The 19025-nt window shown below is 36.3% G+C and overlaps 1 protein-coding gene across 1 annotated transcript in view; it reads left to right on the top strand.

Annotated features, from left to right (window-relative positions):
• Nucleotides 1-1274: 1274 nt before the first annotated feature.
• The window catches only part of LOC131943142 (uncharacterized), a 120031-nt gene continuing 102280 nt past the window's right edge, over nt 1275-19025 (top strand). Inside the window, exon 1 of the mRNA XM_059303147.1 lies at nt 1275-1466. Within this exon, the coding sequence (XP_059159130.1) occupies nt 1391-1466 (76 nt within the window). The 5' untranslated portion in view covers nt 1275-1390. The remainder of the gene's footprint in view (nt 1467-19025) is intronic.

The following is a 19025-nucleotide window of genomic DNA, read 5'->3' as shown; positions in this document are numbered from 1 at the left end:
CTCCCACAGGTACTTACTTGCAAGTCTGATAACCTCACCCCTCTCTTAAATGTGAACATTTCAGTAGGATTGTCCCTATTCCCTCCAGTTTCAGTAGGTATACATTCCAGTATATATATATATATATATATATATATATATATATATATATATATATATATATATGTATATATGTGTGTGTGTGTGTGTGTGTGTGTATGTTTATATTGGACTATATATTAGAAGAACAAAACACTGTTGATATATTGTTAAGTTGGGGTCTTAGGTAGTCAAATTGTTTAGACCCATTCAGTTATCTCGTAATAACCTTTCTTTTAAATTTAGTGTAGCTCGATCTTTTGTGTGTTCTGTTAGTTTAGAAATTTTTATTTAAAAAAATAAATCGCACCCCAGTGGTTTCTGAAAGTTGCAACATAGTCTTCACCACACTGCACTATTCGGCGCAAATTGCACTGTACATCCGGGTCTGCATCCGTTAACTCCACAGCAAACGCTAACGAGAGACGGGAGGGGGATAAATCGAAAGTTATAACATGTCAATACCGCGATCTAACGAGAGGCGAGGCCCGGCACACTCTGTTGAAACAAGCGACGAAAAGAAAAAAACACCCATAACGACTTAACGCCCAAAAAGCTAGTCAGTCAAGCTGAACACAGGTGGGGAGGGGGGGGGGCGTAGCTGGCTGTGGGGAGGGAGGGGGGGGGGGAGAGATTGTTATGAATCTTCTAATATAAAATCAACACGTAAGGATCAGCGCTTGATACCACATCCGTGTGCTGCGTGATCGTCGTGAAGAAAATATCACACACGTTTAAAAAAAAAAAAAATGACAATTGCGTCTCTGCGCCCCGCCTCGCCCCCCCCCACCCCCCACCGCTTCACATACCCTACCCCTAAACTCAAGATCCCAGTTATATAAAATTGTATTGAAAATGGCTCCATTCGCCGACTGCGACTTTGACTGCCGTCTTGAAGTTATATAAACGACCGCGGCCTGTAACTTTGGGTGTTGGCTTTAGCGTCACGATAGTGCCGAGAGGTGGGACTGTGGATAGCTGAATCTTGTCTATAGTCAGACGCTCTTCTATAAAGCCAACTAGGTGCGGTGTAGAACACTGTTCATACCCGCATTAGTTTATTGTTTTACATCTTATACTTAATTTTAAAAAAACACGCTAAAAAGCTGATATTTCAGATACTATAAGGACTTATCGATCTTACAAAATCAATCGATTTGCAGCGAGAATACCCGCTGAGTTTGGTTCATTTTCGCCGTATTCCAAATTGGTTGCTCTATAGACAAGTTGAACTTGGACACCTTGGAGCTACAATTTTCTTACTCATCCCACGATGTACGCGCGTCGTTGTGACTGTGTTGTGTAAAAAGTAATGAGAGACCACAGGCCTCTAGGCCTTAGGGCCTTGGCCATTCTTGTGACATTTATTTTGACAACTTCGGCTGAAGGTAAGAATATGGTGACATTTTGTCCTTAAGTAAGACATTAAAGTGCATAGCTCAGCATATAGCCCTGATCACACATCCGTGAAAATGCTGCTAATATTATATAGTCTTTGAACTCGTTAAAAGTGTTTTTTACCTACCTCTATTTTTCTTACACCTAAATACATCTACTATGTTTTATCCATTTAGTCATAAGTTTAAAATAAAAAAAAAGTGTTATGTATTGCAGTAATTGAAAAAGATAAAAGTTTACTTTTATTTTTATTTTTTATTTTATTTTACCTTTATTACTTGCTATTTAAAAAAAAAAAGTATTATTGCTATTTTTTTGAAACCAAAAGCATCAGCAAGCAATGATTTCTGTTGCGATATTTTCTTTATTTTTCAATGGCACTAATAAAAAATCTGGAATAATGTTCCTCCATTTACCGATGTCAAATTACAATCAATACATTGGTGTGTATTTTGTCCTAGTACAATCAATACCGGGATCCAGAAACCTTTAGTTTCATCAAGATCCATTTTGTTCAGAATCTCAATTAAAACATATCTCGGAGACCGTGGTTAAACTACTTAAAGTTGTAGATATTGTACTTAACAAATACTGATCACATTCGGAATCCATAACGCACTTTCACTTAATAGTATTTTTTTTTAAAGCAACAGTTGCTTGAAACTCTGTCTTCCTAACGTCCGAACTTTGGCTTTTCAAATTTAAATAGTTAAAGGTTAAATGCAAATTATGTAAGGTAAGATACCATACGGCATACACGGATAAGTGAAACATACAAAATAAAATTAAAAAAGGGTTATTTCCAAATGTAAATTAAGTTGTAATACAACCGAGTAAGGTAGCACGCATTGGGAGATATAAATTGGTTTTTTTAAACCACTTTCAATATCTAGAATTAAAACATGTGTTTTTATGATGCAGTGTTACACACTATGGGACAAGTAGAGTATTGACACGCTTCATGGAAGACATGTGAAGTATTGTGAAGTAGCTTTTCAAGTCATATCCGCTCGCGGCTTTCTCCTCATACATGTTAATTTCAAAAGTTGAACTCGATTTAGTATTTAGAGCGAAACAAAATATGTATCTTCTGTGTTAGGCTAAGTTTTAAGGCTGAACAGTTTTGGCTGCGTGTAGATTGTACAGTTGAACACGTCTTTACACCAGTGCTGAAAACTATTAAGCGAGTCAGTTTTATAACATGGCATGTGCACTATTTTATTTATTTTAACCTCAAAATAGGTCGTAATATATATATATATATATATATATATATATATATATATATATATATATATATATATATATATATATATATATATATATATATATATATATATATATATATATATATATACACATTTCTGTTTAACGCATTTAATTATTTTTTTTAGAAACCCCAGTAATTATGGTAGAATATAAAATGATCCACATTGCGTTCGCAGCCTTGATTTTGTAAAGAAAAACGGATTGCCAAAAACATGTGTTCATTCAAATATTTAAACCAGGCTAAGTGTTCAGTAATTGGGTAGGCAAAAAAATAAAAATAATGCGTATATTTAAACCAGGCTGTCTACCAAAGGGTTGGCAGAGAGTGTAAAGCGTTCCACTCTATAAATAACACGTCGCGTGATAACTAAGGTTCTGTCTGGTTGTGTCTGGTCACGGTCTATTCAAAAGCTAATCAAAAGCTTTTTTTTCCCGCAACAGTTTCCTCCCCTATGTGTTGTGCTGAAATTTGGTATGTTTTTGTGAAAAATGGATTTTATTTGCTCCAAGAATGCGATTAGATTAGGAATGGGTTGTCATTAATAAACAACGTCACACTTTTTTGTGTAATTTTTACCGCTCACACTAATATCGTCACAAAAAAGTATTTGCAACAGCCCAAATATTGACGCCTAAAAATTGTAATCACAGTATCCACCATTTTAACGAATTTGAACAGTTTAGCACAATATTTGTCCATAGAAAAAAATTAATCCCACTAAAAATATATAAAGCAGTCAAACTTTCTAATCCATCCCTCCCCCTAAACCCACCTTGCTGCGTCCATGCTCCAGGCCATGCCATGTCATTTAAATCCGAATCTCTCATCTCCCCGAGAGTTAAATGTTATATGACGAGACTTTCGGAATTTGGTTCTAAAGGGAGAGAAGCGTTAATTGCTCATAAAAGCTTGGTAACAATTATTTTCAAGGGAGATGATTACAACCATTATTACATGGTAATAAGTGCTGATTTTTATTGTAATCGACGTTACATGTAAGAAAATAAATATTGACCAGCTTGTTTTGCTAAAGGAAATAGTAAACAATGATAGTTACGCCATTGTTTTCAGTTAACAGGGTGTTTTTAGACTATTAATGATCCTACATATATAATTGATATTCCTATTGGATTCGAGATCGCCGGGGCATGCTATTTTTAGACTGCAATTGTTCTTACGCATATGTTTGATAATACTTCCGTATAAGAGACCCCTTGGACAAAAAATAGGCTCGATAAGTCTGCTATATAAGAGATCAACAGGGGCTCCTGATCTTGCAGTTGCTTGCAATACAGAATTAGCTGTAGGCCGATATGTTTAGCTGCACAGGTCTAGCTGTAGATCGATATATCTAGCTGTAGGTACACATGCCAGGCTGTACAGGCCTATCTATAGGCCGTAATGTCTAGCTGCTCACGTCTAGCTGTACAGGTCTAACTGTACATTTCTAGCTGTAGGCCTAAATGTCTAGCCCTGTATTTCTAGCTTTGAATGTTTAGCTTTGCATGTCTAGCTGTACAAGCCTCTCTGTACATAAATTCACTGCCAGACTGGACGTGAACAAACCAAACGTCTAATAAATCTAGCTGTCGGTGTAACGTCACTACAGAGGTAGTGTGTGTCATGTGGGTGGGGGCGGTGGGTGGCTGGGGAAGGAAATATTTTGGGGCCGTGTGGAGTTTGTTAAGATAAGATTGTTTCTTAGGAACCTGCCACTCTCTTGCCCTCATGTGACTTATGTCCAACACATTCGTTCAAATTGCCGTTATCTCTGGGCATTGGTAAAACACGACTCTGATTGAGATTAAGAACTCGTGCGTAGTCGGGGAGTTTTGAGTGCTTGGCACCAACTGCCATCATATTCCCTTGTGTGTGTGTGTGTGGCACCGATTGACATGACATTCTCTTAAATCTTTGGCACCAACTGACGTCACATTCACTTCAGTGTTCGACACCAACTGACATCATTTTCTTTTGAGTGTGTGGAACCAACAGACGTCACATTCCTTTGTGTATGTTGCACCAACTGACATGATATATTTTTACATTTTTGGAACAAACTGGTATCACATTTACTTGAGTGTGTGGAACCAAACAGTCGTCACATTCCCTCGTATGTATGGCACCAGCAGTCGTCACATTCCCTCGTATGTATGACACCAGCAGTCGTCACATTCCCTCGTATGTATGACACTAAAAGACGTCACATTCCCTTGTGTGTGGCACCAACATACATCACATTCCCTTGATTATGCGTGACATCAACAGAGAGAGCATTCCATTGTGTGTGTGACACTAACTGACATGGTATTCTCTATAAATTTTGATACCAACTGACGTGACAATCCCATTAATACTTGGCACCTACTTTCAATCCAACTCTGCAGACACATAAACTAAAAACGTCAAGCAAGGAAACCCGGAGCTTGTATTTAGTTTCTGCCTCTCACATGACTTGATGACATTAAAATTTGACGTTACCTGCACAATGAAAACAATAACAATAAACAGCCAGCTGACGCTTGACAGGTTAAAAACCACAAACAAACAAACAAACAAACAAACAAACAAACAAACAAACAAACAAACAAACAAACAAACAAACAAACAAACAAACAAACAAACAAACAAACAAACAAACAGACAAACAAACAAACAAACAAACAAACAAACAAACAAACAAACAAACAAACAAACAAACAAACAAACAAACAAACAAACAAACAAACAAACAAACAAACAAACAAACAAACAAACAAACAAACAAACAAACAAACAAACAAACAAACAAACAAACAAACAAACAAACAAACAAACAAACAAACAAACAAACAAACAAACAAACAAACAAACAAACAAACAAACAAACAAACAAACAAACAAACAAACAAACAAACAAACAAACAAACAAACAAACAAACAAACAAACAAACAAACAAACAAACAAACAAACAAACAAACAAACAAACAAACAAACAAACAAACAAACAAACAAACAAACAAACAAACAAACAAACAAACAAACAAACAAACAAACAAACAAACAAACAAACAAACAAACAAACAAACAAACAAACAAACAAACAAACAAACAAACAAACAAACAAACAAACAAACAAACAAACAAACAAACAAACAAACAAACAAACAAACAAACATCTTCCAATTGTGCTGGGTAGAACAGTGTTCATGGGATCAATAAAAGAAAGGGCGCGGATTTACTGGAAGATTTATGCAGGTAAAAGAGAAAATGCACACAGCAGTAAAGCGTGGGGCTTAAGAACGTTAAATCCTTTAACTGTCTTACTCTAAGACCATTAAAGTTTTTAATTACTCAAACTTTTTATTGTGTTCTTTTATTCCAGCCGGCAGCCGATAATGAATTTTCCAATAAATTGGAGGCTATGGTTTTAGAAATAAAATATTTATGGTATTTAGGGTTAAGGCTATCGCTGAAACAGCGCATAAAAATAAAAAATAGTTTCAGTTAGAACCAGTTTGAACCTCAGTCCTATGTTCGGATGAGTCGATTATCCACTCACACCCACACATAGCTAGGCATACCCTAGAGTTTAATTGTTTCACTATTTTCTATTGAGTAAAAGCTTGAGTGAATGTTGTTTTAATCTGATAGTAGAATGTGCTCGACCAGTCACCTGTAGGTGTGAACACACCTGTATGTTTGTCCTCACTCAGCCTTAATCTCAGCACGGATTAATGCGCTCAGCCATGCCGCCCTCGTCTCTTATCTTGACGGCAGGTAATGCGATTTCACTGTTTTCATGCGGTCTGTTATAATATGCAATGCTAAATATTTTTAGTGTAAACTCACTGCATATGGTTAAAGATTGATTTTGTGACCGAGTTATCGAACCTGACTTATTTTCGCGTTTGGTATTTATATTGAAAAGATTGCTATTAGAAAAGGGTAAAAAAAAAAACACCACCTGATTTGCTTTCTGGGTCGATAAGCACTTTTATATCGGCCTATGGTAGATTTTTGCTGTGTGTCTGGTTATTTTTAGAGTTCAATATGCCATCGGATGGCTAATGGACTCCCACAATAACAAAAACACATGTCTATATCGTAACTAGCGTTTGTCAATGAGTGAGTGTTATAAATTGTTTTTTTTTATATAATTAAAAAAACTAAAACAAATATCCGTTTCCGTTTCTCAGTGAAGCAAGAAACAAATATGTAAGCGGCATTATCGCTCAAAAATAGGCATCTACGTAGTAGAAATAAAAATTTAAATTTAAAAGAGCACAAAATTATACTTTGTTAACATAGCTTTTCAATTATTGTGCCATATTAGATAAACAGGAGAAAATCATCAAACTGCAACTGTTCTGCTTCTTTATTGAAGATACTTGATGTAAAAAAGAAAATTATTTCTTCTAATAATTCATGGCCGTGACGTACCGAAAAAGTTAAAACATATTGGTCGTGATTTCTAACTACTATAAAGAGTTTTTGTTCCAGACTTTTTTCTCCGGGGGCACTTGATATTTTCGGGGTGGGGGGGGGGGAATAGTAAGGTAAAAGTAATGTTTTCTATATAAACTCCATTTCGTTCGGAATATAAGGCCTATTAAAGTTTATTTGCTCATATTTAGCTATCACAGTATGGGTGGACATAAGTCTAAAAGAAACGAGGAATGAGGAACTATTACATTCAGTTTAACATTGTAAAAACTTGTAAACATGTTCATTTCCAGTCACTTGCTTATCAGTATAATCATTATAATGGGACGTTCTGTCAACATTCTATAGGTAAATCCGCGCAAACAAACGAAAGTAAACGGTTTTTAAAATTTAACCGTTCTAGCTATACATCCCCTCACCGTCTCCATTGAAAAGATAACCGACCTACACCCACGCTGTTTGGCTGTATGCTTAGAATGTTGTTTACCGTACCCAGGCCCCCCCCCCCTCCCCGGTGTAGTGGAGCTTTATTCTTACACGCAGAAGAAATTTGCATAAAAGGATTTTTAAAATATTTCACCTGTTATCTTAGGTGGAAGTTTTACAATCTCCTCACCTGTTTAGATTCAGTTATCTTGCTTAAAATCGACTTTATGCCATGAACATTATGATTCAATGTTGTCTTGCTTAAATCTGCATTAAGCCATTCTTATGATTCAATGTTGTCTTGCTTATATATACTTTATGCCATGAATATTATGATTCAATGTTGTCTTGCTTAAATCTACATTAAGCCATACCTAGGATTCAACGATGTCTTGCTTATATCTACTTTATGCCATGACTGTTACCATTTAATGCTTCTCTCTTCATATCTTCTGTATGCTGCCATGGTATTTAAAATATCACCCTCGGAAAACTTATCTAAAGCCGCACGTTTCTTATAGAGAGTTGTAACATGAATGACATGTCACTTGTATCAAAATATGTTTCCTTGTAGCAAGACATTTTGAACTCGTTATGTGAATAACGTCACATGTTAACCAGCATAACAAAGGATTAGACAGGGAAGCTTACAGGAACAAATGAACGGGGCCAGTCACAGATGGAAAAATGAAATGGAAAAAAAAAATAAGCTCATAAAAATGAAGCAAACGATTCAAAAATGAATTGGGTTTAGCTTGTGGCTGTTACTCTCCACTGGTGATGTGTGCTTGTGGTCTTTCAACAGCTGGGATTCAAAGAAATTATTGTGGTAATAAATTACGCTGTCTGGAGAAATAGACACGGACTAAATTAAGCGGTAAAGAAACCTGTATTTGTAAGCAGGAAATCTTAGTGGCGAAAATGAAAGGTTAGAATCTTAGAAAAAAATTGAACCAGGATGAAATATCCAGCTGTTTGCAGACCCACCCCATCCTCTCCCAGTTTCCTATTGACCGTCTAAGCACGTCTATATTCACATTGGATCGATTCCCTTTACATTACAACTGTTTTGATAGATATTCATATAATTGTTTTTAAACCTAAGCATCAAAACTGGCTGAACGATTTATTTAAAACACTGGTCATATCTGATTTTTAAACTTTAGTTTCAACAATGAGAAAACACAAAACTTCTCGAATGGTTAACCTTTGGTCATCCATAAATGACGTCACGCTTTTTTGACGATTTTTACCTCCCCCTCCCCTCCGTCACACGTCGTCACATAAACCCAGACCCCCCCCCCTAAAATGACGTCACACCCCAGCCTACACCCCCCCCCCCCGCAAAAATGCTGTTGAATTTTTCTTAAAACATCTATATTTTTCCAAAATCTTGTCAGAACTCTGTCAACATAGAGTATTTCGATCAATTCCTTTTACAATTTATTAAAACCGTTTTCTAAAACGAGAAATAACGGCTAAAACTGGTTTTCTAACTTTGCTTTTTTTAAAAAGCAAAAGTGTGACGTTACACCATCTGAACCCCCCTCCCCCTCCCCCTCATCACACACCGTCACAAAATTACGGACCCCCCTCCCCCCTACGAGTGTGACGTCATTTATGGACGCCAAGGGTCAATTTTATGTCATGGAAATTTTTGGAATGATAGATCAGTATGAGTATTACAGAGACACTTCTCCCACGGTCGTTTCTATTTCTGTCCATGAGTGGCTACAATGTGAACTTTTGACTCCGCAGCCAAGGACTGAGTACAGTAAACTAAGCAGTCAAGAGAAACCGAGTTTGCACACCTTATTTTAGTCTGGTTCTTATGCCATTTTATTTTCTCCCTTTGATTATTATATATGCAATTGATGTTCATATCTTTGATGCTGTGTAAAACTATCAAACAAATTATTATTACTGATTTAAATGTTTAAAACAATTGAATTAAAAAAAATTGTTTGAGGACTGTATAGATATAGATGTTTGAAAGGGAAGAATGTTTGCTTTGATGTGTCTCGTTGTAATAACATAACTTTTCCGATTGCTTAAAATTTGTATCATTGTAATTCTCTGTAATCACAAATTCTCTGTAATCACAAATTTATTTCAGCTCTACTTAAAAACACAAATGCCACCCCGTACCCCCCCCCCCCTCCCTGACCCACCACGCCGAGGAAAAAAAAAACCTCGAATCATCATTTAATTACACATTTGCATTTTCGGGTTGGTTTTTTTTAAATTTTTAAATTTAAAAAAAAATATTTAGACTTTTTGTATTAGATCTAGATCTATGTATAAGTAAACCATCTTAAATGAATGAAAATAGGCTACAAGTAAGAAAGAAATATTACTATTGTAAATCTGTATCAGTCCTCACAAGCCGGTGATGAAAACTGTAATACTAAAGCGAACACACACAACTGACTACAAAAAAACATACAATGATAGGCTATTGCCATCCAAAACTATATAAAGACAAAAATTTAAGTGTTGAGCTTTGCAACATAAAATACTGGAACATTCCAAACTTTTGTATAAGTTGGCTTATAGTCAAATAACTAGTGCTGTTGATTTGTTCAAGGATTGGCATACAAGCACTCTCAAATCTCTTTAAAACTCAATTGCTAAAAATGTTGGCACTTGACGTCCATAATTATACTTTACCTCGGCATACCCTGCGTGTTAAAAAAATTTCTTTAGACTCTTTATAAAATCAGTTATGCAACTAGACTCTTTATAAAATCAGTTATGCAACTATTTATTTCCTTCTAAATTGTATATTGGACATTTCCATTAACACAAACCGCTAAGCTGAAAGGTAAATATAACTTAATGGAAGAAGGGGGATGGGGGGATGGGGGGGGGGGGGGTAGAGATAAGCGATGAAATGCATTCTGTTCCATAGGCTGGCTAGAACATGAAGGGGGGGGGGGGTCGCCGAGAAACGAAACAGAGCAGAACGACAACCTAACGTGCCTTGAACATTTCAATAGATTTTAAAAAAGAAATAGACATACTCCTCTTTTGTCGAGTTTTTATAATGCGTTATATGACACAGGCGTTATAGGGCCCAAGTGCATTGAAAGACATAGCGCGGTCACATGGCATATGCGTTGATGTCTTTAATGTTTTGTAACGATTCTATAATATGCGCCAAATGCAATCGGTTGGGTAATTTATATGTGTGACGGTCCACACTAGACAAAAGAAGCACGTTTTATTATTATATTATGCTTATTTCTTCCCCCCCCCCCCACCACACATACACGTCGACTACAAATAGCTTACCCAGAAATACCACGCCCAAGTCATGTGATCAGTCCCCCATACTTTTTACCTTAATAACCCTCTTTAAACTTTGTCATCCTGGGATTAAGTTAATCCCGAGCTCATCTTTTTGAAAACGTGTTTTACTTTTTCTTCTTCTCCGTAACTGGGAAGCAGTTTAACATTTCCATGTGAATGAGCAAACAGTGTCAGCTGTCAGCCCGGCATTGGGACTACACACTTGACCAATAGATCGATCCCACTGGAGGATCGATGGTATCAATAGAACGTTCAATTGAACAGGGCGGGCCCCGAACAGTCAGCTGATGCATGTTTGTTGATTCTTGATTTAAAAATATTATGTTTTCAGAATACTCTCTCTCTCTCTCTCTCTCTCTCTCTCTCTCTCTCTCTCTCTCTCTCTGTCACACACACATACACACATACATACATACACACATACACACATACACACATACACACATACACACATACACACATACACACACACACTACATACTACACGCTTACACATACCACACACACCCCCACACACACACGCGCACACACACACACACACACACACACACACACACACACACACACATATATATATATATATATATATATATATATATATATATATATATATATATATATATATATATATATATATATATATATATATATATATATATATATATATATAGTCTTTAAGGCGGTATATTTTAAAAGTAATATTTTTAAACAGATTTAGAAGGAAATAATTTGGGAATTGCTGGGAAAAAATCCCGCATAATACAATTGAGAGCATATGTGTTGTAATGTACATTCATCTGCGAAGGCGGTAGCTCAACACAGCAATATCTCGTCTATCAACGGGAGATCTCGTGGGCTTACAAAGAGGTCACGGGACAACAGGGAGGCGGTATCGCAATATCGCCGCCATTGTAGTATTGAAAAGAACAAAATGTGATCCGTTTGGTAGTCATGTTACAGTTACAATCATTCTAACGCCATTTGCCGAGAAAAGCATTCTAAAGCTGCATGGATTCCATCCACCCTCACCCCTACTCTCTGCAATATTGAGAAGGATGTTGCTATGGTTCAGTTAATGATATAATATTTTTATGACGTCACTTCTCGCATGAGTGCAGATGTGAGATGATTCACCACTATTCACATCATATCCGTTGCTTCTCTCAGTGCTGTGAAACTTTTCTATATCACCCGCTCGTACAAGAAGACAAGGTAGTGAAGGGGCCTCATCAATCCGCAAGATATACATAGATTTAACACTCGAATTTTAAATTATTTGAGGGGTTGACATTGTAGTTATCACACTGAATATTAACCTAACTAGCGAAGCCAATAATAGGATAGGTTTAATTAAGGTTATGTCTTCCTGCAAGTACCAAGCCGGTGACGTTCGTAGCTAGGTGGTGGGGATCGTTCACAACATAGGCAAAGTTTCCACTAAGGGGAAAAAGTTAGCGAGCAACGTACAGTTTGTGTGCGCGGTGGTGTAGACGCTTTAATAAAACTTTTATACGAGTTATAACAAATGACTGCGCACAGGTTCAAAACTACTGCGCGGCCGCGCAACCGCACATCTGAGACTGAACATTGGTCAGAGGTGCGCTGATACTGTAAGACCGGCCTTGCTTCCACATTTGGTGTGACCGTTGTGTGATGTCTTTTAACTAGTGTGGTTGGGTTCACTCCAGTTTGACTATTTACTTGCAAGTTTTCATCAATTATTCTAATATAGATATATGCTCTTTTATAGGCTGATTTGATAATTTAAAATTATACCCGAAACGTATGGCGTCAGGGACCTCAATGGCCCATACGACAGCACTGATTTAGTCACTAGACAAAAGTTTAAAAAAAGACGGTTCGACTAACGCCCTCCATTCAGAGAAAAACCAACGAGGCGAAAAACTTAACACGTAACCAGTTATATAATATTAATGCACATGTCAATCAAGTTGTGAAGTTGGATCTTATATGGATCTGAGAACATTTAAAAAAGAGGACTATAACGTTTCAATTTATTTTTCCAACCCATTTTGGCGCCCCCTAAGGTCGGCGCCCGGGGACATATGTCTTATTTTGTTAACGTTTTATTGAGTATGTTTTTTTGTTTGTTTTGTCATTATCTTTTACCTTTTCTAGCGCTTACTACCTTGACCGTTTCTAGGCAGTTTCTATAACCATTAAACGAAACCTTTGTTTATTTATTTAGTAATAATTTGAATGCAGTTTTCATTAACAGCCAAAATGGTCGATTAACCTTTTCAGTTGTGCCATATTTCATCTAGGTTTGCCATCTCTTTTATTCTGCTTTTATCTGCTGAGTTTTTAAAATTACTTTATTATTCTTTGATAACATTAATTTTGGTTCTCCTTTGTTAACACTGCTCATACTTACAAAGTTCTAAAAATAGTTTCTACTTATCATCGTTCTGGATTGGTGATTAATAAAATAAAGCTTTAATATTTTTTAATATGCAGATATAGCATGCGATTATCTCTAACGTAACGTTATTTTCTAATATTTTTTTAAATAAAAAAATCTGTATAGTACCAAACAGCGTTGTGGTTTGCGAGTATGTGTTTGTGTGTGTTTGTGTGTGTGTTAGTGTGTGTGTGTGTGTGTGTGTGTGTGTGTGTGTGTGTGTAAAAAGGCAAGGGTGGTTCCTAGAAATGTTATTTGATACAGGGGATGAGTAGTCAATAGAAAGGATATAAAACGTTATGCGTGAAGGTGTGGGTGAAAATTGTAATATTTTTGTGTTATGTTAAATGTGCTCTATACTTCAAGGATGTTTGGCTTTTTGCTGGCCAAAAAAATCACTGGCAACACAAACAGATGAGCAAGACTTCTGAGTCTATAAATAGAACTTTAAACAAACACCATGTTCCTTGTCTCACTGAAAAGAAATAGGCTGGAGTTTTGTGGTTTTCAAGTCCAAATTAAATACCGCGTGACAAGAAGGGGTTTCAGTCCATTTCGCTGGTACTTGGCGAGCAAGGAACGATCAGCAATAGAGAAGATCCTTGTTGACATATTGTCTCCCCTTACGTTTACTTTTGTCGTTCGTGACATTGTCCCGGCAGATCTACATCTATTTTAAAAAGCATTTCGCGGAGTGCTAGCCTCGCGGGTTAGGAATGTCTGAGCACACACGCACACAATGGATTATCATTCGACACCAGTTGTGAACAAAACATGCGCACTTTAGCAAAGTTATTAGAAAAAAATCACGTGTTCAAAATTCAACAAAATATTTATTAACTCTAATGTATAATTTTAAAAAAAAACCATACATATGCTATATTGAAATTTACTATTTAGCAGCAGATTAACTTCAAGCTTAGATTATAATTAATACACAAGTATATTAAAAAAATTAGAATTAGCATTTTTTTTTTTAAATTTGTTTTAAATTATATTGTTTATTTTTAAACACCGTGTTACTATTTTCAAAAACTAACAAATCAATATTTTATCTAGTTTTTTTATTTTTATAAAAAGGGAGCATTCGAACATTCCTTTGTTGAAATTTAAATATATTTGTTCAGTCAGTCTACAATGTGGGTATGAGCTATTGTGTCGTAATAGCTTTCTTCAAGACCCACCCACAAAAACAACAACGGGAAATGTAAACTGTGCAAACAATCCTCTATATTACAAACACACGTAATCTTATGTCGTACATTCACGTCATGCGCACTTAGACAACAACCATGAAATCACTCGTTTGATTGGTCGGATAAGGTCTAGAGTAACTGAAGTGCTTGTCGTTGAGATTTTTATTTTTACTATCTGCTTTTGTGTACAAGAACTCAGATAGTCGCATTAGTTTCCATTGCTATCGAGTTACCCTTTACAGAGTACGTAGTGCACTGAAGTTGTAGTTGATTTCTGAACTGTGCTAAATTAAGACTTAGAAGAATGCTACCTATTTTGAACGCCCCTCCCCGCCCCACACTTAACGCCTACACAATGTCAATAAAAATGTTTTATGCTTTAAAAAAAAACCTTTGAGTTACCTAACAGTCGTGGTGTTAAAGTGCAAAGTGCTCTATTAAAACTTAAAACGAGTAAGATTTTATTTTGTTATCCGCTATTTGTATTAGGTTGAGGCCTTTAGAACGTATGTGTCCTGACATCTCTGCTAAATATTTGCCAGACCATCTACTGACCAAAGGCCAATAATCAGAGTTTCTTTTTTGCATTTATATTCGTTCGGGTTTAGTTTTGAGCGTTTGTGACGACATTATTTTTATATGTTTGTGTGTGTGTGTGCGTGTATGTGTGTGTGTTGTGTGTGTGTGTTGTGTGTGTATGTGTGTGTATGTGTTTGTGTATGTGTATGTGTGTGTATGTGTGTGTGATGGAGGAGGTTGGTCTGGCTGTTTTTTATGTTATTATGTGTGTGTGTGTATGTGTGTGAGTGTGTGTGTATGTGTGTGTATGTGTATTTGTATTCGTATGTGTGTGTATGTGTATGTGTGTGTTTGTGTGTGATGGAGGAGGTTGGTGTGCCTATTTGTGACGATGTGTGACCGTGAGGAAAGAGGATGGAAATCGAGTAAAATTGCCAGATGTCATTTATGGAAAGTCCTCTTGTCGACAACACGGCGTCTTTGTGTGTTGGGAAATTTTCCCACGGAGTGAAGCATGCATTTTAAACGGCAAGCATTTATTTATCCTTAGAAATAACTCATGCGATTCGCTACCGTTTGTTACAAACAATGTTGTAATTTTTACAAAACGCGGAATTTTTTCATATTTACTACTTTGTTAATGCCAATTCGTTTTATTTTTGTGTTAGTAATGCTTGGAGTAGTGAAGACAACTTCTAAGACATGTTCTTGTCGATTTTGTAAAAAAATCACCCCCCCCCCCCCCACTCCATCACCTTTCGAACAATTGCTTAATTACTAACGCGGCTCGCATTCATTATTCTGAAGAATATCACATTTTCAAACATAGAAAAACATAATGGTTGTTGGGCAAGAATAATTTTAAAAAACTCGGTTGTTTAAAAAATAGCAGCTTAAGAAAACTCGTTTTCGTCAGGTTTATTTATAGACCAGGTTTATCCAGTTGGATACTTAGTGCCTTTAGTCTGATTCTGAGAAAAGTGTCCAAACACAGTTTAACTCATCTACTGAAACATTAGCATTAAGATTAAAATAAAAATTCAGCTATCATTTTGATTTATTTCAACGATTATCAAAACAACTTTGACAATAAGCATTCCGCGTGATTTGTGTAAAAAGTTAGATAAGCCTATTTTAAATAGACCACGCCCATTCCCCCACCCCTTGGAACAGTATTCAGATAACCCCAGCACAAGGTCACGGGACTAACCCCAGACAAACGTAGACAAATCTTCGTTCCGAGACACTGCCCAAAGGCAGACAACGCCGAAAACTGAGACGCCAGTTCACGGCGGCCATTTTCTATACACGCGCTGGTTCGGCCGTTCGGCAGGGAACTCGCAGACAAAGCTGTTTAAACAAACCCATTTCAAAAGATCACGTGGGGCTAATTCTGACCAGGAAGGTCGAGTCACCTTTGCTATTATGTTATTAATAATAAAAAATTTTAACTGGCTGTTAAACCACATGAAATAGGCCTATATAATAATTTTAATTTTTTTTATTAATGTAAAATAGTATTAACATGACGGGGAAAAGGGAGGGGGTAGGGTTCTTATACAAAACATGAATTATTTAAAAATAAATAAAATGTGCAAAGTAAAATCGAATGAACTTAAGTTTAAAAAATCGTTGTGTAATTAATGCCTGAAAGCTTTTTGCCTCATTCAGTTCAATTCTATGAGCTTGCACGATTTTTTTCTCCCATGGGGTTTAGTCTGTCAGGCATAACAGGAAGACATGGTTGGATAGAGGTTGGGTCATTAAAACTAGAGTCTTCACGTACATACACATAATGGACGCTATATTTGGTGCAATTAACTTTTAAATGCACGTTAAATTATGATAGTATATTATCAGTATTAAATCTAGCTAGTAGTTCAGCGATTTCAGGGCACTTTACTGAACAACAGGACCAGTGAAGAAGGAAGCAGTTTGTCATGGGGGGGGGGGGTTAAAATGTTCACGCACACACACACACACACACACACACACACACACACACACACATATATATATATATATATATATATATATATATATATATATATATATATATATATATATATATATATATATATATATATATGGGGGAAAGAAAGAGATTCCATACCGACTTTAATAGCGTACAATTTTTTTATGACAACATTTTGAAATGTAGACATAAATCGACACGACCTGAACGACACAATATATGTCATTTAATGTAACTGAATGTTATTTTTATGGGTCCTTAAAAGCTCCCTGCCTACAGCAGCACAAGCTTTGAGTGTCTCGTTACATTATGTCTTGTGTCACCTTATCAGCCATATTAATATTGCACTGTGCTATTTGCAAGTTAGTTTCACCAATGTTCTTATTTTATCCCCCCCCCCTCTCCATTTATCTTGTAAGCAAGCTACAAAATCATACACATATTTAATCCCTTTATTTGAAAGTCTACAACATTGTTTTTGTTTATATGAGATCTCTCTCTGTGTTTAACTAGATTTATGAGATATCTCATAAAATATTGTAACGCCGCTTATCTTATCGTATCGTCGTATCTTTAGAACATGGGGCATTATATAACGTATTCGTAACAAGTTTCTTTGACGGGCAAAATATTTGAACATTACAGGCTCTATTCATGTTAAAATATCTCGCACGAAGCATTGTACGCCCTAGGGCTGACGTCAGATTGTGTTTAGAAATGCTGCGGTCTCGCGTTATTTTCTAACGCGCACATCAGCAGCTGTAGACAGTCGTTTGAAGGTCGTTCAACATACTGAAAGGATAATGGAATGTTGCACTTTGAAAAAGCGTGGGTTGATTTTTAAACTTTTTTTTTTTGGTGTTTGGGAATTGTTTGAATTGAAATTTTGGCACCGTTTTTTTCGTGACAGACTTATATAAGGCTATACATGCAACTCTGGCTTAGATATTAAAAGTTGTTTTAATATTGAAAGTTGTTCCAAGACACGGTCAATGTAAGGGACCTTTTTAATGAGCAGATCTTTGGGTCGTTTAAGTAGTGCAGCGAGTTCCAAACCTTATTTCACTTTAATCAAAATGGGACTTCTAAGAGGGTTAAAAGATAAAAAGTTGTCAAGTTGCCTATGATTTATTTAATTGGTTGTTGCTAGTTGCAGCAATCTGCGTAAATTAATAAAAAATGGTAGCTGCAGTGAGGTTTATGTCAATAGGTTTATGTCAATAGAAATAAAACGGGTAGTGTTAGTATCCTCACAAATTAAACACAATTACAAGCACAATCAGAGGCGTAGCGACCCTTCTCTGCGCCCCTCAACCTTTTAATTTATTTTCCAAACCCATTTTGGCGCCCCCTAAGGTCGGCGCCCGGGGACATGCGTCGTCCCCCCGCCCCCCTCGCTACACCCCTGAGCACAATGGACGTTTCGACACAAGGTCTTCTTCAGCATAGCAGTGTGGTTCAAGACTATAAACAATTTGCATATACCTCTAGCTAGTTGAAAGTTTCTCATTTACTGGTGTACATACAGTCAGTTCAAACTTTGACTAAAAGTAGAAGTCAATCGATTAAGACGAAATCTGTCTTTAAATACCTTTGGGCCAACAGTCATTAGTTACTTGAGGTAATAAAAAGCAATTTAAAGCAAAAGAAAATATTTTCTACGTATGACTTTATCGCATGCAATAGTTATTTCCAGCTAATGTTGAAGTCTGTCTTTAGATTAACGTTATAAGAACTTCATAGGACATGTACTTAGTAACCATAACATTCGATCGAAAACTCTGCCGAAGCAAGTTGTTCCTTGTCATTTCACTTCCCTATAGTCCTTGATAAAAAAAGTTTCACAGAACAAACATTTCACCAGCCTTCAGTCGTTATGTTTTTTAATTTTAAGAATATGTTAAGCAATGATGTCACGCATGAGTTAAAATTGCGAACTTCCCGGTACGTGGAACAATTCAACATCGCTAACACAGTCATCTCCCGCTGTCATCAGGTGGTGC

The sequence above is a fragment of the Physella acuta genome, unplaced genomic scaffold, assembly GCF_028476545.2.
Source record: "Physella acuta isolate Inbredline_101_S28 unplaced genomic scaffold, ASM2847654v3 ptg000443l, whole genome shotgun sequence".
NCBI classification, from domain to species: domain Eukaryota; kingdom Metazoa; phylum Mollusca; class Gastropoda; family Physidae; genus Physella; species Physella acuta.
This window is presented reverse-complemented; position numbering and strand designations above follow the sequence as displayed.